Here is a 22640-nt window from a genome sequence, read left to right on the forward strand (position 1 = left end):
TAAATTGATAAGTTGTATTTTTCGAATATTAAAAAATAATACATTTAAATTTCATTTTAAAGAAATCAGATTCAAGCTCAAAAAACAAATAATACGATTTCCTATTAAATATTTTAATTGGAAATTATATAATTAATTATTTAGACTTTAATTTTTATTTCTTTTATTCGATTTTTTTATTGAAAAAAATCATTATGTTTGAGAACTATGAAGTTCAATTTCGAAAGAATTCAATAATAATTCAAATTTTGATTAAACTTTTAAAATCGCTCTTTTTGGTGTGAAATTGTGCTTTCTTTTTGAGTGTCCCGTGAGTCTGTGCACCCGCTGGTGGTCGCAACAAACTACTAGAAAGGCAATTTTGAAGAGGGAAAATAGGTAAAACCTTCTAGTTTCCTGTAGGAGAAGATGAATGCCAGAACCATGCCATCTGGTTTGAACAGGAGAGAATTAGGTCACGTGTATCCCCTGATCTCATGCTCTCTAACGCCTTGGATTGACTGATTGAAACAGAATTTCGAATTGACAGATATTCTTACAAGCTGTTGGCTTTTATAATCAAGTTTACAGTCAATCTCAGCCCTAAACAGTAGTTGATCTAGAGTATTAGACCCCTTGTGGTGCTAAAGCTCCCGCCCACATAATAATCCAGTTTCAACTTTCAGGATCAAGAATTTGAAAACAGTAGTTTAGAGGTACATTAATTTCATTACAGCTTCTTTTTAGAACTCAATAAAGAAATACAATAGAGAACATAAACCCAACTCCAAATATATGATCTTTTCCCCCAAAGCCTTCCCATTCATTACTCGTACACCCACTTCAAACCATTGAGAAAATCAGAAAAAGAAAAGTCCTCGAATAATGCAACTAAGAATCTCTGAGTTGAAACTTCCAGATTCTTTAAAAATCTTTCCAGAATATCTAGGGAAATTTAGATAGCAGCCTTAACGAGATTGTTGGCGAAGTTTGCATCATTCAATGGACAGACAGCCTTTCCAAAATCGGTGTTCTGTAAAGCAGTCTTGCTAGCAGCTGGCAAGAAGTCATACCACATCATTGGTAAATCTCTGCCCAAAGTATCGGTGAACTGCAACTCGTGGTTGGTAGGGAAAGTGGTGAAGTATTCCACCTTGACTCTATCGCCCTGGCGTTGGGGGTTTGTGGTTTTCTTCATCTTTCCGTGACCGGATGCACCGGCGCCGATTAAGACAGGGTTGGCGACGGAAGGGTTGTTAACCCAGACGACAACGTGCTCCCAGTCGTGACGATGGCCTCCAACGACGTTTCCGGGGATGGGCTGATCTTTAGGGAAGTCTGGGGAGGGTTAGATTGTGTGAGATGCATGGGGATGATGAAGATACTTACACCAGGCGTACATGATACCATAGCGACCTCCAGACCAGCCACCTCGGACATAGGTTTGGCCCTTGCTCTGATCACGGCAACCGCCTGAAGGGCTACCTGAGTCTTGGAGTCCACCACTGTAGGATGCGTTAGTAAAGTGATATTAGAAGGGAGAGAAAAGGAGTTTCGTACCTGGTGTTACCGTATCCATCAACTGCACTGTATGGTTGACAACCATGAGCAATGTGGAGGAATGGCTCGAATTTCTTCAAAGTGTTACCCAAGGCGTTACCAGGAACGTTTTCTGGCCATGGGTTGATTGAATCGTGAGAAACGACCGCGCGAGCTTGAATGGTGTTCTCCTCGACGGGAGCACCCTTGACTACTGCAACGGCAGCGAGGATAGAAAAGAGCTTTGCGTTGGAGAAAAGCATTTTGAATGAATGGAATAGATGATGACCTTGACGATTGTGGTGAATTGGAATGAATGAATGAATGATTGAATGAATGTGGAAGCTGATGCTGTTGATGCTGATGCTGATGCTGATGCCGATAATGGATTAAAAGAGAAGACATCATCGATACTTATGTACTATCTTGCTATCTTGCTATCATCACTCGATGCATTCAATCAGCACCAGAAGTATATCCACCCAGATAATCCCCAGCAAGGTATTCTTGCATTGCCATGATTCTTTTTCCCAAGAGCCTCAATTTCGGTGTTTACCTATGCCGGGCTTTTTCCATCCCAAGACATTTCTCTGAATAACTTCCCATCTCTGATTCTCCACATACTGTGACATTCACAATGACAATGTAAAGTACTCTTCAATTTTGGCAATCGCATCTTGACTAAACCCGTCCAACGTTGCATATAAATCTCTTGGCCTTTTCCGAATACGATATGCGATAAATCATTTCAGATGAGATATAGAAACACGTGAAATGAATGAGGCTCGTATCAAAATTTGACCATCCATAAATTCGCTTGGCGTCACAGTGGACTTCTCCTTTGAACTTTTAACCTTAATTCTTTTAACTTAAAAGAGAATAAAATTCTAGGAAATTATGCTTAAGAGTATCCAATTTGTACTATCTTAGATACATGTTTGTGGTTAAAACTCAAAATCGTTGGTATACAGGGTTACACCTGTCCTGAATCGGCGGTTCGTCCAAAGCACCGACTAACCTCATTATTAGAGCAATGCAATTGCGTCCTTGGAGAACCTGGTGTATTGTGAACTCCGCATTAAATACTGTAAATTTCAGTGAACCTGTACTTCAGGTGGAAATTATGATATCGAACTTGGGCATTCCAAATGCAAAGATATTATTCGTCACAAACATAGAAAAGAATAACCTGTCATCACACCTCCCCAACACCAAAAAAGCCTGTCGGAATTGCGAACATTCCTCAACTCCCTCCAAATATTGATCAACTACAAACACCACATTACAAATCCACAACTAACAAACCCCATATAATTCTCTAATTACTTAATTATCAAATTCATTCGCTGCCCATTTCTTAAGCTTCCGCATGACATACCTCATACCTCAACCCTCCGACGCAAACCCAAATAAATTAATCCAACCATTCCACCCAATTTTCCCATTTTCGCTTAAGCACCGCCTGCCCCTCTTCTCCCTCGACAGATCTTGATCTTCGGCAGACCAGTACCGGTAAATCACCACCTACTTGTTTCTCCAAGAAATCATCGTGCCTGCCAAGATTATGCTTAACTGTGAATCACTGTTTAGTTCATCTTTTCCTGGGTCCCTTGGTTCTTTCGTTGCTTAAATGTCTGGATTTCGAGAGCTTTCATGATTGTTAATACCGAAGAGAATAAATCTAAGTAATTTCGTTTCACTAAACAAAACTTACGCTGACAGGTTCAAGGCATTATCATCGGTGAAGATACACTTTTATCTACTGTAAACCACTCACGAAGGTGGGAATGAGGGCCCAGTATGGATAGCACTAAGGTAATTGTGTATCGTATTGATATTGTTATCAAGCCATCGAGAGATTTCTGAACAGTCGATGGAAAAAGTGAGTGAAGCTATTCCCAACTCAGATGAACATAAGAATTATTAAGAGAAAACAAGAGAAGGAAAACTGTTGCTCGATACCTCTTCCCTGAGAATCACACAATCAGACGTTCTAGATCTCAATTCCAACCATGACAACAAAAACCAACTTTAGAATTGAACAAGATGGCTGACCAATAGGCTGCGCAACGGGTACCCGCAGGGCAGATAATAACCTCAACAAATAATTCATGGATAATTTATTTATGAAATAGATAATTCAGAATTTAAATAAGTAATTTATAAAGTAAATACAAATTACTTGTAAATATTTATCTACTTATATATTATATAACTATTCATAATCTTTTATAATATTAATATAATTTTATAATTAATATAAAAATTAATATAAATTTAAGCTTGGATTACTTTTGGGCTGGAAAATAATTTGGGAATAGCTTTATATTTTAAACAAAAAAAGCAAAGATTCTTTGTTTTTTTAAAAAAATCTATATATTTACGAATTAATTATAGATAATCCGTAAATTATTTGTAGATAATCTATATATTTGTGGATAATCCATTTATTCGTGGGTAGGTGGATTATTTGTAGATAATCTGCGGATTATTCGTATGGAGTAGATAATTTTAAAGTCTCGACAGATAATCCACGGGTACAGATAATTTGTGCGCAGCCTACTGACTGGCTCAGCGGATTCTACAAAGGACGAGCCTCGTTGCAAATTCATCATTTTTTCAAGCCACTCATTTTCCAATCTTCAAAAGTCTAGATGGCAGAAGACTCCCATTAAGCATCTTCCCCCTCTCTCTCCTCTTTCTTTCATATTCACTTTTATCGACTTGATATTGTGCTGCGGTTCATTCAACTTCTCCTCCGTCGCCTTCGTCGTCATGCAAAACCCATGGGTTTGTATTCAAAAATGGGCATCTCAAAAAGAGCCACACCACCGATTGCAGCAGCTTCTTGTAGTCTTGCAGTATCCAAAATTTGAATGTTAGCTAAGCTTGGTCCTAGCTTGGTATTATGGGAACAATATCGAATGCGGAAAGATTTTTGCTTTCGTTGAAGTGCTTTTTCGGCCATAGTTTCGTATGGACTCCCATATATAACCAATGATGAGGCTGTATTTTGTAAATCGATAAGTGTGAGATCATCATAGATGGCAAGGGATGGCGTCTATTGACAAAGATAACATTGGTAATACTACCACGATGTAACCTAAAATACAACCAATCACCAAACGCGAACTCACGTATCGGAAAGTTCCTGATATGATGAGGGTATCCACATGTTTCTTCTGGATAACTGAAAACAGCAAGATGTTTAGCTTTTTGGAAATCGGAAGACCAGCTCACACAATTCATCTTTACTTGTAAATATCTTGTAATAGGTCCACCATCGAGATAAAGCGTATCGATATCGAAGTAAAACATGTCTGAACAATAGATCCAATGCCCCGATTGAGGACTTGCTTGTACTCTTCTTTTACCACCATATATGCTTCGCGACATACATATGCCATGTGAATAGTATTAGGTGATTCGTATCCAAAACTTGTTTTCCCACTTGGTAGTTGAAGTATTCGAAGTCGTAGATGAACGATGCGTGGTTCTGATAAGTTTCTTTTCAAACAAGGTCTATCAATTGCTTTGGAAATCGAGCAAGAAAGACAAACGAGCGGGTTCTTTTTTTGTAGGATGATACTCCGAAGGCCGTTTGAGAGCAGGTATGTATATCCATACCATGCCAAATCAAACACACTGGAAAACATACTGAAGAGAGTTTATACTCGGTATCGCAATGAATACAGTAGATTGTTTGCGTACTCATGTCTACTGAGCTTCCATATCGACTAGGTCTAGTAACCACTGAACAAAGGTCGGGTGTATAATCCATTGTTCCAAATTTATTCATGATAGTGAATAGACGTAGCTGTATGTAGTCTTGAGGGCATCTTTATCTGTTTCAAGGAACAATAGCTACAAGTCTGGAGAGAATCAAGAATATATCTTGAAAGAGGGGCATCACTAGGCTACAGCACCAAAGAAAACGAGAGAAAAACTTAACATCATTTGACGAAGAAGCAATGAAGTAGGATTCTTAGCTATGCAGAAAGCGCAAGGCGCAATGCGATAATTCGATCATTGTCCCGAATCATATAGGTTGGACTTCCGAAATATGAGGAGTGGGTGCGGGTAGGTATTCACAAACCATTTCATTGCCAAGATTTGATTATCGAGAATGAGATATGACAATTTGAGTTGACTTGACTTGTGCGTGCAGTGGAGGGAAATGCAATTTGATATAATTAGCTCAGGCAAAGTTCTAAAGGGAAAGAAAAGGAAGAGTGGGACTGGGGGATAACGGGGGATTCATATCCCATCTTAAAGTCAATAGAGATGGAATCATTGGAATGCGACATGATAGGACAGAATAAGGAATTGAATTCTATCGTAGCAATTGTTTTCTTCCTGACATTGAGTTCAAGTGCTAGAGACGAGTTCATATTCTTGATGGTAGGGGATGATGTCTTTCAGCTACTATAAAGAGAGTGACTTGACACTTGCCATTTGCTATTTGATCTGATAATCTCGTAGAATTTGTAAAGGGGCTATCGTATAGGAACCAAGAAGAAGAGAGGGAGGTCCAGACGAATTTGACGAGCTTCTTGACGGATGAAAGAGAGCGGTGTGTGCTGGGAGGGATTTGAAAGAACCAAGGAGATGATTTAGGTATATAATTCTGAAGTGGTTGTCTCATGGGGAATCATGAGGGAAAGGACATTGTAGCCATTGGCTGGGTATCTCATATCATTCTCTATATACTAAGGAAACAAAGCAATAATGTTTAATAACTATATCAAACTTTTAAATTAATTTTCTTGATTCGACTTTCAGATTTCACATCCCTACACTAGGTATTCCTCCTAATTTCCGTTCCCCTCCTCCTCTCTCTCTTCTCTCCTTTCTTTCCTTCACTCCCCCTATCCCCACTTCCAGCACCACTCTCACCCTCACTCCCCTCCAACCCAAACGTAACCATAAAACTCGACCCACTACTCACCGCCCCCAAACACACCCTATCCTTCGCAACACTAAATCCCAACTCCCCAAAGCCTCCCGGTGGCCCCAACATCTCCTTCATCTCATTGAGTGCCGACGCATCAATAATCAATTTCCAATCCAACTTCCGCTCCTGGGTCCCTTTGTCCGAACTCAAACTTTCGCTTCGCTGTCGAGAAAGCTCGATGATTTGTTCTTTTTGCCGATTGGGGTTTTCATCGTGGTATGTCGATGCATCACCACCACCATTTAACACATGAGCATTCGACGATTGTGAGTGGGATAACTCGAAATCATGGCTCCAATCTACATGAAGTATGAAATTATAAATTTCCCTCGTTCTTCTTCCCGCGCTTCTTAATTTTCCTCGGAAATCACGTTGCCCGCGCACCTCTCCCAAGAAAGGAATTATCGTATCCATCACCCAGTGAGATACTTGCGAGAGAAACCATGAAAAGAGAACTTCCAGCACGAGAAGTTTTGTAAATCCGTAAATGGGAGATTCGTCGCCGGTGCTAAAGACCCAGTAGTGAAGATTGTAGATTGTAGAACGCCATTCGAGATAAGTGCTTGTGGTTTCGGGGGTAGAGAGGAGAGACACCAAAGTATTTAGGAGATATATTAGGAGGGTATGGAGGAGAGCATGGAGGAGCCAGAAGAAGGTGATGAGGAGGTATGACTCGCTGGGTGAAGGTGCTTGGAGATCTGACGTGGAAGTTTCGCAATGTGAGAAGCGTGAAGGTCGGAGGGATTTTTCACTTCGATGTCGAGGTCGATTTTGGGGTTGATGTTGATATAATACTTTAAAAAGGAAATATTGAATCCCAATCATCCAAAACCAGGCAAATAAATTTTCGATCAAAAAACTAGTGAAGGCGAGATTGAGAGGTATAGATGAGGTGACTTCGCTCTGTTGTTCAAGACCAACACCCTGTAGATCTCTGAGCGAAGAGTCGTCCATCTTCGATAGAATATCTAGGTGATTGATGGGCTTGAGAAGGAATGGATTCAAATACATGTGTATATAAGAATATGAGATTCCAATCTTCCAAGTAAAGTCTGGGGAATGCCCCAAAAAGAATGAATGAAGAAACAAACAAATGAATAAATAAATGAATAGATAAACAGATAAATAAATATATGAATAAATAGTTAAATAAATAAATAAATAGTGAAATAAATAGTGAAATCCAATCTCTGCAACGAAAAAACAAAAAGAAAAAGACAAACCTCAAGATATTTCTATAAAATAAAATTCCCATAGACGTTACATTCCCTGCCATCTAGCAATATCAAACTCAGACCCTTACCCACCCACTCACCCATAAATATCTACCGGTACATCAGAAACACCTCGAAGCCAAGCCTCAATTAATTTCACCACCTCTCCTTCCCCTTAACCCCAAACCGCGCAGCACAGCACAGCGCAGCACAGCGTAACGCAGGATCCAACAACCCTCCAAAACCATTCATCAATCCCACCGACAAACAAGCAGCTTCAACTTCAGCTCAGCCCTAACCCCCAGCACGCTAATCCCAAAACATACCTCCAATCCGTCAAATAGGCTTTACGTCCAAATACGACGTATCGAATACGCCTGCTTTGCAGAATTCCACAAATATCTCCATATTTCTTTACGAATGAACGAATGAAAATACAAAGAATACGAAGATTGACGCTAGACTTGTGCACGTGGTTTGTGATTCAGGGGTTCGATGGAAAACTGCGAGTGCGAGTCGAGTATGCGAGATATGCCAACTTATGCGAGCTGCGAAGTGGTCTGGGTGAGCGAGCGAGAACGAGAATGAGAACGAGAACGAGAGCGAGAGTGAGGAAAGGAGGAGTGAGAAACGGGATGCGACGGTATTTATCTATTTGTTTATTTATTTATTGGGGATTTGTCGTTTTGGTATCTTGTTACCCTGGAGTTGTTGTTGGTGCTTACGAGAAGGGTTCGATTTACGATAATTATCACCACATCAAATAAACTTTACACATAAGCAATCCTAATAGGAAAACCGAGGGATAATCCATCCCACTATTCGTAAATATCAAATTGCTTCGCTCAGAACCGTAGATATCGCACACAAAATCCCGCATCCAATATTTCTGATTCATTAATCTTTCGCATAGGCACGTGAATCATATCACATCCATCACATCACATCACATCGCATCGCGCCTCAACTCTTCTACACCTTCTGCATAAAGAGGCTGAGACCGTTGACTAGATATAACGGGCTGTGATACCGATTTTACTCATCATACATCTCATCCAGTCATTCATCCTCTTACATGGAGAACTAGTGAGCCGGCATTCGATAACCAAAAGACGTGGGAAGATATCTCCTAGTCAAATTTCAACGCACATACACCCACCACCATCAATAAAACCCAAAACTCATATAGTCATAAGTCACGAGAGCCACGGAAAGGGAAAAAAAACAGACATCTCATCCTCCGAACACTCAAAATCAGAGACCTTCATTCAGGACAGGAAATTAATGGTATGCTTAGATTGATCTGAAAGAAACAGAGGTAACAATGGTTCATCCAAATTCCGTTCATGTATTATTACTCGATCTACAAAGTTTAGGACGATAGGAATAGCGACGTATATTTTGATCTAGCTAATTATAAAGCTGCTTGAGCATTCAGCTTAAAACGTAGGGTCGAGGATATGTACAAGCTTTCTTAGGTCCTCGCCGTCCTCCCGATCCACTTTGCATAGACCTCCACTTCAGTCCCTATTCCTCACACACGACTAACATCCGGTAACGGCTTCTCCTTAATATCCTTAATCAACGATCTCGAATTCGGATTATCCTCAAAGCTCAATTCAATCAAATCTCGCACCTCATCTTTCGAAAAGTACAAACTAAGATGACTTTCAAACCAAAGGTACCTAATATCCTTCAAATTACTCTGTAAAACTTCACTCAGGAATTGCATCTTGAGCCAATTTCCTGCATAAGTTCCAATCTCATTTTCTTTGAATAAGGACTCTAGAGCCTCGACTTGTTGGATCAACGCTGCTATTCTTTCAGCGTCATCCACTCCCAGATCTGTGAGTTCGAAAATATCGTTGATAATTTTAGTAGCTACCGTGTTGACTAATGTACCAACGGCCGATGTCCAAGTTGATGAAGGAAGTATTTCTTTCCAAGAGGCAGATTGTTGATTGATATGACTGATAACAGCACGGATTGCGTTCTCACTGTCATTATATACGAAATTTTGAGAACCTAAATAGTGTTAATAACTGCACAAGACAATATCTATGCATACATACCACCAAGTAAATCGTGCAAGATTGTCCTTTGTGTATCCATCTCGTTTTTATAAGCTCTCTTTCCAAAACTTTCAAGAGGTCCAATCTCCGAATCAATATTGACAAGATTCAAAGCTCGGGGGGGTATGTCTTTTCGTAGATGCCATTCTCTCGAGAAGCTTTTCAATTTATCAACCAACCATGTAGCATCGTTGTAAGCAAACCTAGATAATATCAGTGAAAATGTAATATGGAGAGTGCAATGCCAGACTCAAGACTTACATATTGCCTTTTGGATCATCGACATAGTAACATGGAGATACCGCACGATACATTGCTAAAATCAAGGTAGGAATCTTGGACAAGCCACCAGCAGCAGGTGATACGGGGGAAGACTCATTTCTGTACAATTTTAGTGAGTGATTTACCGAAATTTGACTTGAAGTAAAGTTGACATGTACGTACTCTGGCTGCATCAATCTGGCGCCATCTTCATAAATACTAACAACGTTGTTGAATATCGTCAAAGGAATAGAAGATGTCCAATACTTTTCTGAGAGTGTGACGTTTCGCCTCTCTGCTGGATCATTTAAGTGGGTAGGACTGGTGGGACTATGATGAGTCCTTAGGGCCCTGCGTGTGTCGGGGAGTTCATCGGTAGGGGTTTCGACAGCAACTTCATTATCATCACCCCAACCCCATGCATCTTCTTCATCTACTTGAAGAATATTTGGATCAGGAGCAATGGACAGTGAGCTTGCCCTTCGTTCCTCGTCAAAAGAAGCTCGACTTCTTTGAATAGGTTGAGTTTCTTCCTCTTCGTCCTCTTCACCCCAACCCCAATCATCCTTTACAGTCTCACCATTTGAAGTGACATGCATACCGTCATCTCGGGTCACCATACGCATTTCCACTCGTTTAGCTTCAAGAGGTTGGCCAACGCCTAGCATTGGGAGTCATTAGTATCAATACGTAAAGAATTAATGCTGGATCTATATGGGGAGATGAAGAGGTGAGGTGAACATACCAAGGGCTAAAGCATTACGAACTCGATCCAGTGATGTTTCTCGCTTCTTAGTCAACCAAATTCTAGCGGCACTGGAAACCCATTCATCGAATCTTTCCGCTCCTGGCCATCCTAATTCTCCCAAAGTATCGGCAAATGTATTTGTACGACCTAAAGCCTTTTGGTAATCGACCATATCGTCTAGGGATGTTGGTATAGATGACTCTAGCCATGTTCCGATTATTATTTCAGTTAGATCAGGCATCATAACCTTAGATAAGGCCTCGACCATTGTCTTGGGCAGGTTCTCGTCCAAAAAGCGAATGATGTCTAAGAGATCTTTGAACAAAGATTTTATGCTAGTATCTGAATGATCTTCGGTAACACGCAAAGTGTTATTCTCAATACATATTTGGAAAACAGAAGGTGATGATTCCAGGCCAGTTCGGGGTCGTATAATTGTTTCAGATAATTGCTCCCATAGATCTTTGCCAAACTTGTCAAGCTCTTGAAATCTCTCTAATCCAATTGCAACATCATCCAAAGTTGTTGAAATACCATCAAATTTCTTGTGGATCGTGATAGAAGCTTCTTTGGGTTGGATATATATTAATGCTTTCCGAATCTCACTAAGCTGATCATTCAAAGATTCTTTCAACTCATAATATCGTGTATCCAAGAGCCGGACCGCTCTTACAGTAGTTTCCGCTGGAAGCTCCGCAATTTGATGACCCGCTACATCGAGTGACTTTAAAGCTTCATGTATTTCTTGTTTGTCCGCCTGTTCCACAGCTTTGTCCAGGGAATCATTCGCGCGCTTTATAGATTGTGCACATTCCAGTAAGTGTGCATTAAACTCAATCTCCTTTACCAAAAGTTCAACATGATTTTCGTGATTGTGTACATCGGTAACTCGAAATTCATCCGCTTCTGCTTGTTGAACGACTTCATTCGCCAATTTTCTTGATTTGTCGATATCGTCCTGGAGGGCTTGGGCATGTTGTATCCATTTATCGATATCGGCAGCGGAATCTCTACTAATTTGACGAACTTCAGTCTGTACGAGGCACAATTAGTAAACCAAATAGTGGGTAGGTAGTGATTAACAAAGCTGGGGACTTTTGGAGACACACTTCGAGAGATAATTTAGCCTCACCCAAAGCTTCTATAGCTACTGGAAGAGCTTCATTCCCAACCGCAGATGCAGAGACATCCTCATCAGGAAACTCTCCACTTGATGCAAAACCAATGAGAGTTTTGCTAAGTTGATCAACTGCTATTGTCGAGGCCATGTTGTCAAAGTCTTTAGAGATCGAATTTCAATTGCTGGTAGTTTGAACAGTAGGATGCTCCAACCAGCACTGAGCCGTTATATCCAAACAAATTTTCGAAGACGACCAAAAGTTGGGGATGTGAAACTCATGTAGGTACCTACCTAGCAATTATCTGAACATCACTACGATTTTTCTTAGAACTTGTTCAATGAGATGATGACAAGGTGGAACCAGAAGCTATGGCATAATCATCTGATGACTAAGAATGATGCTATCAAGCGCGCGGTTAAGCTTATATGGTAAATGTGGGTTATCACCCAATGATATTTATCTAGGGCGTCTATTCATTCTTTCGCCGCAAGACTATTGACTTTATATTTTATTTATATTGTTCATCATTCATCCTATTCATCTACCTACTCTTCTCACCAATTTCTTGGTCTTTCTCTATTTTGCGAAGAATTCATAAGTTTCAACGACATATCTAAATACGAGGCTATACATTCATTATTTGCCTCTCTATCTAGTTGGAGGCTACTTCTCATCTTCCCTGGCGACCTCAATTCGCCAGTTTTCCCGTTGGACCAGGCTTGGATTCCAAAATACCCAACAAAGGTACGACAATACTTGCCAAGACTAGCAGGTTTCTTCCTCTAATCACATTGTTCTCCCTATTCTCTAAATCTTCCTCCAAGAGATCTTTGTCCTCTTTAGAATAGTATCTTTGTTGTTGTTTTTTGTCTCAATCATTCTCATGGCGGGGTACAATGTTCCCCGCCAACTTTGGTATACGGCAATTGTTATTATTCCTTTACTTGCTGTTGTGCTTTACCAAGCGGTGGATTCGTCCTGGTATGCTTTACTGCGCCATTCCAATTGATTCTATACATCCTCTCATCCACTGCAGTCCGGCTTTGAAACTCTAGTAGTTTCCAAAGACTGTGTCATTTGTGTGATGCGGACTATCGCTCGATTCTACAATCATTAAAATACTCCAAGCCGAAAAGTTGTAGTTTTCTATTCGTTTCTGTCTCAATAGATATCACGCTTTTCTTTAACATTGACACATGACTTTCATGAAATTGAAATTCGTTTGATCAACCCCAATCTAACAATATTCCAGGTACTCTTCTAGCAAAGAGCTGCTTAATTTTTGGAAACCCAACTCCTTCATTAAGATGCCAAGTCAAACGAAGAAAACTTATTTTCGTACGGTGCAAAATTTCAAGACTGATTACGCCCCTACCAACATTACCCAATATGTCTCGGAACGTACTGGCATGAATGTTGTTGTGGTTGATCAGAAGGGACCTCAAGTTAATGGATATTTTGCATTGGCTACGGAGATTTTCGATGATTCTGGATCACCACATACCTTGGAGCATCTTTGCTTTATGGGATCAAAAAGCTACCAGTATAAAGGCTTACTCGATAAACTTGCCACTAGAGCTTACTCTAACACTAACGCATGGACTGCTACGGATCACACTGCCTATACATTAGAGACAGCAGGGTGGGAAGGGTTTTCTCAAATTCTTCCTGTTTATCTTGAGCATTTGATCTTACCAACACTTACCGAAGAAGGCTGTTACACCGAAGTTCATCATGTTGATGGCGAAGGTAACGATGCAGGTGTGGTGTATTCAGAAATGCAAGGAATTCAAAACACGGGTTCTGATATCATGGACCTCCGTGCTAGGCAACTTCTCTATCCAGAAAATATTGGATTTCGTTACGAGACCGGTGGTTTGATGGAAAATTTGCGTATCTTGACCCCAGAGAGAATTCGTGCATTCCATAAGGAGATGTATCAACCTAAAAACCTTTGCCTCGTTTTGATTGGTGAAGTCGATCAGAAGGAATTGCTTGAAATATTAGACACTTTTGAGGAGGGTATCTTGGATGATATTCCATCTCCGACAGCTCCATTCAAGAGGTAAGTTTGTCCAGTTTTAACTATCAACAAATAGTATTCTAATGTGTTCAGGCCCTGGGTGGATTCTGCTCAACCACCACCGCTCACCAAAACCATTATAGAGACTGTATACTTTCCAGAGGAAGATGAGTCAATGGGAGAAATCTGGGTTGGTATGTTTGGGCCTGATTGTAAAGATGCTGTCGAAACAGGTGCTCTTAATGTTCTCCTTGCATATCTCGCTGGATCTTCTGTTTCAATCCTTGAAAACATCATGGTTGAGAAAGAAGAGCTTGCAAGTTCAATTTCATATTGGTGGGATGCGAGACCAAATTCAGTGATTTGGTTCCAACCAACTGGAGTAGAAACCGAAAAGCTTGCATTCGTAGAGAAGCGTCTGTTTGAACTTCTTAGGGAAGCTTCAGAGAAACCCCTAGATATGGCATACATGAAAAACTGCCTCGAAAGAGAACGCAGACAATGCAACTTCGAAGCCGAAAGCTCTCAGCGTTTTTATGCTGAAGCCATCATCAATGACTTCCTTTTTGGTAACAGAGATGGTTCTACTTTGAAGGATTTGAAATCACATGCAGAATTCGACACACTTGATAAATGGAGTGAGCAACAATGGAAAGATTTTCTGAAGAAATGGATCGTCGATGCACCCCACGTTTCTTTACTCGGAACTCCTTCAAAAGAGATGTCAAAGAGGATAAAGAGAGAAGAAGAGGCTAGAGTTGTAGAGCGAAAGGAAAAGTTAGGGCCAGAAGGGCTTAAGAAATTGGCTGAAAAGCTCAAGGCAGCAATTGCTAAGAATGATGCCGAAATACCTGCTTCACTTCTACAGAAGTTCTCCGTTCCTAGAACCGACTCGATCCACTTTCACAGATCAACCACCGCTAGATCTGGTTTGGCCAAGAAATTGGGCGCACCTACCAATGAAATTCAAAAGGTCATTGATTCGCAAGCATCTGAATCTCCATTGTTTTTACAATTTGAGCATGTTCCAACGAATTTCGTTCACTTGTCGATGCATTTTGGCACTTCAGAGATCCCTCTGGAGCATAGACCACTGCTCAGTTTATTCATGGACAATTTCTTCGATACACCTATTCTTCGTGACGGAAAGAGAGTAGAATTCGAGCAAGTCGTTACAGAACTAGAACATGACACTATCAGATACGAAATGAGAGGTGGTTCTAGCCTTGGTGACGCAGAAGGTCTTATGATTCAATTTCGAGTTGAGCGAGAGAAGTATGAAACAGCCATTGAATGGATTCGCACCATGATGTTCGACAGTATTTTTGATGCTACACGTCTCAGTACTGCAGTTACTAAGATCCTCGCCGACATTCCCGACAACAAGCGCGATGGTAATGGTATGCTTTACACCGCTGATGGTATGCTTCACATGTCCAACGAATCGAGCATGAAAGCAAGGACTACTCTTGTCAAGTCAGTCTACATGAAGCGTCTCAAGAAGCTTCTCAAAAAAGAACCAGAGACTGTTGTCGGCTGGCTCGAATCTCTTCGCAAATCCATCTTCAAATTCAACAACATTCGAGCCCTCGTCGTTGCAGATATCAATAGACTCCCAGCCCCAGTACAAGCTTGGAATCCACTCATCTCTTCCCTCGATAAGCCTACCCCAGAAACAGATCTCCTTCCTATTCGCAAACAATACACACTTCTTTCTCAAGATGGGCAAAACCTTGGCCAAGCAGGAGCTATCATCATCCCAATGCCTACAAGTGATTCCTCCTTCCTATTAACAAATTCCCGTGGTCCAAGTTCCTACACTGATCCCCAACTCCCTGCACTCCGCGTCGCTCTATCTTTCCTACGTGCTGTCGAAGGTCCCTTGTGGACAGCTATTCGTGGAACAGGTTTGGGATATGGATCTTCATTCCATAATGATCTTGATACCGGGTTTGTCCAATTTAGTGTCTATCGTTCTCCAGATGCTTTCCGCGCTTTCGCTGCCGGTAAGAAAATCCTCGAAAAATACATTTCAGGAGAGAAGAAAATGGAAGATTCAGCATTAGAAGCGGCTATTAGTGATATAGTGGTTGAAGTTGTCAATACACAAATCACGATGGATCAAGCTGGACAGGATAAATTCGTCAAAGGAGTTATGAAGGGATTACCTGAGAACCACAATGAAGAATTGTTGAGGAAGGTAAGGGATGTGGGAAGAGAGGAGATTAGAGAAGTTATGAAGGAAGTTTTGTTGAAGACTTTTGAGCCGGGAATGAGTAATGTTATGGTTACTTGTGCACCGATTATGGAAGAGGTATGTTTTTTTTTGTTTTGTTGCTTACTCCGACCTCTCCATTTGACTCACTTGTTTCTCTCCCTTCAACCAACTCTCAAACCATACACACAAAAATACTAACAAATATCCCCCCTAAAAAGGCAATAGTAAAAAACTTCCAATCCCTAAACTTCAAAACACAAGTCCGCACCCTCGCAAGCTTCGAAGACGACTACGGCCTAGCAGCCCCAGAAGATGACGAAGATGGAGATGAAGATGAAGACGAGGATGAGGATATGGAAGATGAAGAATCTGGAAGTGAAGAGGATGGTGAAGAGGATGAGGAAAGTGACGTGGAAATGAAAAATTAGGGTTCTGGCAGATATCCTAGCATAGATTGATTAGACAGATATCTGAGGGTTTTGATGATTAAATGGTCAATGTCGTGCATGGAGTGTATCGAAGATATCTTAGAAATTAACGAGACTTTCTTGATTTGCATGGGTATCGATATTTACTATTGGTGTCAGTTTTGGTATCGGCATTCGTGATATCGAATCAACTTCGCACGCAACCATCATATAGATGATAATCTGAATCCCACCTCTTAATCATCCCAGTTATCCAATTCCAATTCCAACTCCTAGCAAGAGTAAGATATCGCGATAAACATAGATGAGAATAAATCACAATATCAATCATCATAACCAAACCCTCAATTTCAAATTTCAAATCTCGAAATTCATTCTCAATCTCAATCTCAACCTCAATCTTCAATTTTCAATTTCAATCGAAAAATATCTCTCGATATGAAACTCCTATCTATTTTGACACCTCCTATCCACTTCATTCATCCATTCATCCATCCATCCATTCACCCGCTCACTCACTCGCTCACTCGCAGCCCGCTGACTCATTGACAAGTAACCACCTAAATGGGATGAATCCCCTCTCATTCTCTCTCAATCTCACTCCCTCCCTCAATGACCGATGCTTGCATTGCGCCTTCACCCCTTCTAAGTTAAGGAGGCAAAAAAATCTTATCTTACAATAAATACAAGAGATGCCAAAATTCTCTTCTAGCATCTGTCCACGTCACGCCACTCCGTTTCGCAAGTCTTTTCTCCGACTTCCGTCGTATGCCCGCCTTCTCATCCTCCATTGCTATCATATCGTATCAAGTTTCCGCCATCAATTACAAACGAAGAGGAAAATGCCATTCATTATCTTTCTTCGTGCGAACAAAACTTTGAAAATCAAAAAGTGTCAAAGTTAAGAAAAGAAAACCAGACCAGCAGTAACGCCCGACGACTCGATATGTTGAAAAGAGTACATGTTGTTTTTTGATAACCCCCAGCCTTGCCCATCCCCATGATTGTATGCCGAAAGCACAGATGAATGACTCCCGTAATGATCAAATTGAGCCAATTGATTGTATAATCACAAACCCCGGCTCTCAAGAATGCCGAATGTTGAAAAAAGTGTATGATGTTAAGGAATGAAAAGAAAGTAATTGAATTAGTTAAGAAATCCTTTACACGCCGGTGTACCACAGAGACATGGAATACGATCCGTACTACCAATCTCACGCTCGAATTTGTAATCGTAGGTGAGTTCCTCATCTAGAACGGGATGTTAGTATAATCATTCAAGAAAATTGAGCATAATGTAGACTTACTCTGTGCGATATCACGCAGCGCATAGATGACAATTCTCTTACTCTTCTCCACCGTGATGATCTTTGCAGTACAGTTGGGCATACAACTATGATTGATGAATCTTGCGATACCACCTTTCTTTGTTGCATCAATGACTGTGTTTTCATCGATTCTGAACAAATAACTACTTCCAATACCACTCTTGAGATATCTGTTCTCTCGAAGATCTGCAACTTGTTGTCGAACCTTCTCACCGACATACTCAATGATCATATCATTCATCGCTATATTCTCCATGGCGTAAAGACCCCAATTGTGAATAGCAGAACGAGCGAACTTGACAGGCTTCTTACGTTTCTTAAGTTGATTGAAACGCAAGACATCAGTATCACCACCAAGAGTCTTCTTCTGATCATTAAGGTCGGCAACGTAACGACGATTATTGACACGGGTAGCACGACCAGATGTACGGGCAAGTAACTTTTCTGCTGCAATCTTAGCTGCCTCTGCTGCTTCTGCGACAACATCTTTACCGGCTCGTTTAGCTTGTGCTTCACGTTCTTCGCGTGCCCTTTGAACCTTGATACGATGAGGTAGATAAAGAGACTTTTCGGAATTCAGAATCTTCTTCGTGCCTTCAGTACGAGCACAGCCAGTCGAAGTCTCCACATAGTAGCCAGGTATTGTCGTCTCATCCTTAACGATACCTTTATATCCATTACGATTGAGTGACTTGATTTGCCCTTGTCTCCATGCCCAGGTAGCAGGATCGCTAAGTTTGAAGTCCGTCTTGAAGATTTTGAGTGCAGGTCCAGCGTCTTCGTCATCCTTGAGGATATTTTGCAGCCCGTCAATATCGAGGATATTATCAAAGTCATCATCGACGGTGGGATAGGGTGCATCGCTAGAGATACCCCATTTAACAGATGTTACCACAGGTGCTGTATCGACAATGTTCTCCTCAAATTCAGACTCCTCATCGGCTTCTTCCGGAACAATCTCATCTTCAGTAGTACCCAGTTGCTGTCTTTTAAGGGCCTCCCTTTCCTCGAAAATCTGCTTCTTGGACTTCTTCCTCTTTGCCGATTTGGCAGCCTTCTTTCTAGCCGCCACAGCAGCCAAAGCAGCTTCTGTCTCGGATTCTGTCTTCTGGAACCCATCAAGCTCAGAAATACCTGCCTCGGTGGGAGTTTCTGAGAGGGGCTCAATCTTTGCCACGGGCACACCAAAGAGTTCCTCGTCGGTTTTCTTCTGTCGCTTTTTCGCAGCTTCCATATGCAGATCCAATTTTCTTTTCTTTGTTGATATGGCAGGTTCAGAGAAACTGACTTCACTTGCAGACTCCCCATCTCGAGTGTCCAACGACTGGGACCTCTCCTTTACATTTCGGCTCATGGAATCCGTGTCATCATCAGAGGCTTCATCGTCAGTACCCACACGGCTTCTCGGGCGTGACTCAACCTCTTCAGTGCCTCTTGTCCTGGAACGAGCTTCATTGTCATCATCAGAATCTTCGTCCTCCCTTCCGATGAGGAAATGCATGGGCCGAACGTAAGCTTTCCGGGTGGGCCTGGCGAAGGGATCGGTAAATCCAACATTGCGATTCTTTTCCGCCTTGGCTCTTTTACGGATCCTAGGCAGAGCAGTAACATTAACCTTCCCTGCTGCTAGGGAATTGCGGTCCTCGATTCGTGAGTTAGGCGTAGCAATAGCGTTGCTATTATCCTGGTCTTCCTCATCGTCGATGAAGGACGTCTTGGCATTAGGGTCATGTATATTTAACTTGCGTCGTTTTGCTACATGATTCGATGGATCCATGAAATTTCGGAGGCAAGGATTTGCTATCCGTTCCTTCACCTTGTCCATCAGATGTGTCATTAACTCTCGTTTAATGACTTCAATAGCTTCACGGGCAGGATCGAAGTTTTTGGCCCGTTCTCGCTTCTCGTCCTCAAGATCAGCCTCTTCTTCCTTCCTAATCTCCTCGATCTCCTTCCTCCTTTTCTGCTCAGTCAAGCGCGGGTCAGGACTGCGAGTTCGACGGTGATGGCCTCTTTCGGATGCGCGATCGCGATGTTCATGTCGTCGACCTCCAGTGCCCCATAAGTAAAGCTTCATAATCATCTCATAGGAGAACAGCGCAGTGCCATTACAAGAATTGTAACACCTGTCTGCCTCAAATCTTCCCTCATCACTAAGCGCGAAGACCACATAATAACCTGTTCTATCAACTCTCACATCCTCCAGGAAATGGTTCTTAAGCCGCTTTTTCAGATGGAGAATTGTCGCTGGAATAACAGGAACATAATCTTTCGAAATAAAAATATAGGGCTCATCCTCAAGTTGTTGCGCAATCGGTTCATCCTCGATCAATGTCTGCTGACGCGGTTTCGTAGGAATCGCAGCTTGTACTATGCTGGCTGGTCTAAATTGTGGCCTACCAGAAAGGGCGGCAGGTCCTTTGGGGGCACTTGGCGGGGGTCCAGATGATTTGACAACTTCAGGTTTAGCGGGAGGTGGTGGCTCCTTGGGCGGTAGAGGTAAAGGTTCGGGTTTCGACTTTTCCAAAGCATTCTCAAGCATGCGAGTACTGCGCTTTCCCTGCGGATCGAATTGGACCTTGATCCTCGGTCCCAGCCCTACCACACTGCTACCTCTCATGACGGCTTTCTTGGCAGCCTCTGCCGCTGTTAAAATTGTGCCATCCTTCCTTTTAGTATCTCGATATCGAAATGTGCCAAAGCCCAAACAACTTCCTGTCTCTGGATGTAGTTTATTACTGCTCTCCGCGATTTGTCCATAATGAGTAAAAACATTGGTGACCTTCATAAAATTTATTAAAGGATCATATCCAGTGACAACAATTTCCGTTGGTGGGCCAGGTCCATAATGAGTTTTCGGGTTGTATTTGTACTTTGGTAGCATAAACGGCGAATGGTTGAGTCGCGATAATGCATTATGGTAATCGGTATTGATGTATGACAATCTGCTTCCTTTCGCTAACCGCGGATCCGCTGGGGGGGCGTCATCTTTCTGAAAAGCTATTAGCCAGACGTTCTCACACGCAAAAGATGACACCCCCCGCAGCAGATTGTATACGTACCAAACCAAACTCCTTATAATGTGGGCGGCGATTATGTTTTTCTTTCGTCGAATGGATATGAGGATCGTGGAAAGGATCATAGGTGCATTTTTTCCCCTTTACACCTCGTGCTGGGTCTCGAGCGAGGACTCGTGGCTCGATGGGAGTATGCTCTGCCGGGGCAGAATTGGGTATGGCAACGACATGCCGAGATTTTGTATTATCAAGAGCGGCGCGAGATGTAGCGGTGACAGGCATATCAGCCTTGGCATTACCCGGACTTGCAACACCATTAGGTGATGAGTCGGCATTTGTCAATGGTGTTAGATCGTTGATATTTCGAGAAGCAGCAGATGCTTGCATGCTGTTGGAAAGCTGATGGCTGACACTGAAAAGGGATGATCCAGAACTCGAATGTGAGCTTGCTGAGCCTACACCATTCAAAATATCGCCTTGTACAGATTCGTTATCTTCTGTCGTCAGGGTAGGAGGATCCGCAATTGGAATTGATATATCTTCTGAAAGACGTGTAATAGAAGCATTGTCAGTTAAAGCTTTCGCATTAATTTGGGTATCGGTGACAGAAAGGGTGGTAGGCGAATCTGCCTGCTGTGCCTTTGACTTTTCCCTCTCCTTTGCTTTGTCTTTCGCAGCTCGAGGAGCCGATGGAAAGAATTGTGCGAAACTCGCCCCAGATGCGCGAGACATCGTGTGACTGTATTAATCTACCTCTCCTTCCTTCTGCCAACCACCATCTCTTTGTAAAAGATCAATATGCGACTGCATGCATTAAGAGGGTTAATGGCAGATGGCCAATACGCGCAAGAAGCGGTTGGTAATGACGCGATTCAATTCCCTCGGAACAGATTTGACCAAGTATTGCCGATACTTGTTATATGATGGTAAAAGTACAGAATATCTCGTCGATATCGATGTGCGAATATTGGCAGATCAAAATTAATTGTTGTGCGACAGATATGAGATCTATCTTTTGACGCTGGAGGTTGGTAATTTCGTGAATATGTATAGGTGAAGTTGATGGAATGGAGGATTTGATGAGTTGAGGTTTCGATACTATCAATTTCTCGCTTTCCCAATAGGTTAGATTCTAGAAAATAGTGGCGCTTGGCTCGATTAGGAGATTACATAAGAATTCAAGGAGATGGCAGGTTAACATGATAACTTTGATATATCATGTAAGACCAAGACTGCAATAATTCATATTGTCAGACAAAAATTATATAGAAATGTACCGTCTTTTAAATTCCTATAATGAGTTTCTCTTATTCTATTCTCTACTGTTCATTGCTGCGAAATTTCCTTCTAATATCTTTATGTTAGTTACTATTCACTCTGCTCCATGCACTCGTATTGATGTCGACTGTACGGCTACTCTGTTCGCTTGAAAGGCACAACAATGAGTCCGTTTTCAGTACCAAAAGTACTACATAGGTAAAGATAGGTATGAAGGCTATGATGAAAGGAATATAGCTAGTATACTAGGTAGTATTCGAGAAACGTACATGTACCATGATTAATCAGCTAAGATAGCCTGCTAGATTTGAAATTCTCTACTGTCTAGAAGTTAAAGGTAGATATGGAAGTAATTCATATAAAAATATATACCATTCAGATAATCCCAAGTCATTGCCCTTTCTAAGTAGTCTGCCCGATGGCAATGGCCCTCGGAGAGCCAGCGGAGCCTCATTTTTCT

At 41.7% G+C, this 22640-nt stretch overlaps 6 protein-coding genes across 6 annotated transcripts; 1 reads left to right on the forward strand and 5 right to left on the reverse strand.

Annotated features, from left to right (window-relative positions):
- Positions 1–934: 934 nt before the first annotated feature.
- On the reverse strand, positions 935–1781 carry EAF01_009705 (uncharacterized protein; the record flags this gene model as incomplete). The annotated part of the gene is made up of 3 exons (XM_038917961.1): positions 935–1317; positions 1369–1484; positions 1540–1781. The coding sequence occupies 3 exons, from the start codon at positions 1779–1781 to the stop codon at positions 935–937; spliced, it is 741 nt and encodes a 246-aa protein (XP_038766770.1).
- A 2510-nt stretch (positions 1782–4291) lies between these two features.
- EAF01_009706 (uncharacterized protein) lies at positions 4292–4836 on the reverse strand (the record flags this gene model as incomplete). The annotated part of the gene is made up of 3 exons (XM_038917962.1): positions 4292–4579; positions 4656–4708; positions 4761–4836. 3 exons carry the CDS (start codon positions 4834–4836, stop codon positions 4292–4294), a joined length of 417 nt encoding a protein of 138 aa, XP_038766771.1.
- A 1480-nt stretch (positions 4837–6316) lies between these two features.
- EAF01_009707 (uncharacterized protein) lies at positions 6317–7426 on the reverse strand (the record flags this gene model as incomplete). Its single annotated transcript, XM_038917963.1, has 1 exon — positions 6317–7426. One exon carries the CDS (start codon positions 7424–7426, stop codon positions 6317–6319), a length of 1110 nt encoding a protein of 369 aa, XP_038766772.1.
- Positions 7427–9030: 1604 nt separating this feature from the next.
- Positions 9031–12211, reverse strand: EAF01_009708 (uncharacterized protein). Its single transcript, XM_038917964.1, has 6 exons — positions 11877–12211; positions 10765–11800; positions 10203–10680; positions 10020–10139; positions 9759–9961; positions 9031–9711 (listed from the first exon to the last, which is right to left on the reverse strand). The coding sequence occupies exons 1-6, from the start codon at positions 12033–12035 to the stop codon at positions 9221–9223; spliced, it is 2487 nt and encodes an 828-aa protein (XP_038766773.1). The 5' UTR covers positions 12036–12211; the 3' UTR covers positions 9031–9220.
- A 166-nt stretch (positions 12212–12377) lies between these two features.
- On the forward strand, positions 12378–16689 carry EAF01_009709 (uncharacterized protein). Its single transcript, XM_038917965.1, has 4 exons — positions 12378–12632; positions 13141–13953; positions 14005–16225; positions 16348–16689. Exons 2-4 carry the CDS (start codon positions 13196–13198, stop codon positions 16555–16557), a joined length of 3189 nt encoding a protein of 1062 aa, XP_038766774.1. The 5' UTR covers positions 12378–12632; positions 13141–13195; the 3' UTR covers positions 16558–16689.
- A 220-nt stretch (positions 16690–16909) lies between these two features.
- Positions 16910–21966, reverse strand: EAF01_009710 (uncharacterized protein). The gene is made up of 3 exons (XM_038917966.1): positions 20948–21966; positions 17865–20877; positions 16910–17808 (listed from the first exon to the last, which is right to left on the reverse strand). Exons 1-3 carry the CDS (start codon positions 21632–21634, stop codon positions 17705–17707), a joined length of 3804 nt encoding a protein of 1267 aa, XP_038766775.1. The 5' UTR covers positions 21635–21966; the 3' UTR covers positions 16910–17704.
- Between the last annotated feature and the right edge of the window lie 674 nt (positions 21967–22640).

Source organism: Botrytis porri (genome assembly GCF_014898465.1).
Source record: "Botrytis porri strain MUCL 3234 chromosome Unknown BPOR_014, whole genome shotgun sequence".
In the NCBI taxonomy this organism is placed as follows: domain Eukaryota; kingdom Fungi; phylum Ascomycota; class Leotiomycetes; order Helotiales; family Sclerotiniaceae; genus Botrytis; species Botrytis porri.

Excerpts from the sequence above, each read along its gene's own strand:
- EAF01_009708 (XM_038917964.1), bottom strand. The coding sequence starts at position 12,035 with ATGGCCTCGACAATAGCAGTTGATCAACTTAGCAAAACTCTCATTGGT. Across the intron at positions 11,801-11,876 it reads AGGCTAAATTATCTCTCGAA|ACTGAAGTTCGTCAAATTAG; the intron begins GTGTGTCTCCAA and ends TGCCTCGTACAG. Across the intron at positions 9,962-10,019 it reads GATGATCCAAAAGGCAATAT|GTTTGCTTACAACGATGCTA; the intron begins GTAAGTCTTGAG and ends GATATTATCTAG.
- EAF01_009709 (XM_038917965.1), top strand. The coding sequence starts at position 13,196 with ATGCCAAGTCAAACGAAGAAAACTTATTTTCGTACGGTGCAAAATTTC. Across the intron at positions 13,954-14,004 it reads CCGACAGCTCCATTCAAGAG|GCCCTGGGTGGATTCTGCTC; the intron begins GTAAGTTTGTCC and ends TAATGTGTTCAG. Across the intron at positions 16,226-16,347 it reads GTGCACCGATTATGGAAGAG|GCAATAGTAAAAAACTTCCA; the intron begins GTATGTTTTTTT and ends CCCCCTAAAAAG.
- EAF01_009710 (XM_038917966.1), bottom strand. The coding sequence starts at position 21,634 with ATGTCTCGCGCATCTGGGGCGAGTTTCGCACAATTCTTTCCATCGGCT. Across the intron at positions 20,878-20,947 it reads ATTATAAGGAGTTTGGTTTG|AAAGATGACGCCCCCCCAGC; the intron begins GTACGTATACAA and ends ATAGCTTTTCAG. Across the intron at positions 17,809-17,864 it reads GCTGCGTGATATCGCACAGA|ATGAGGAACTCACCTACGAT; the intron begins GTAAGTCTACAT and ends ATCCCGTTCTAG.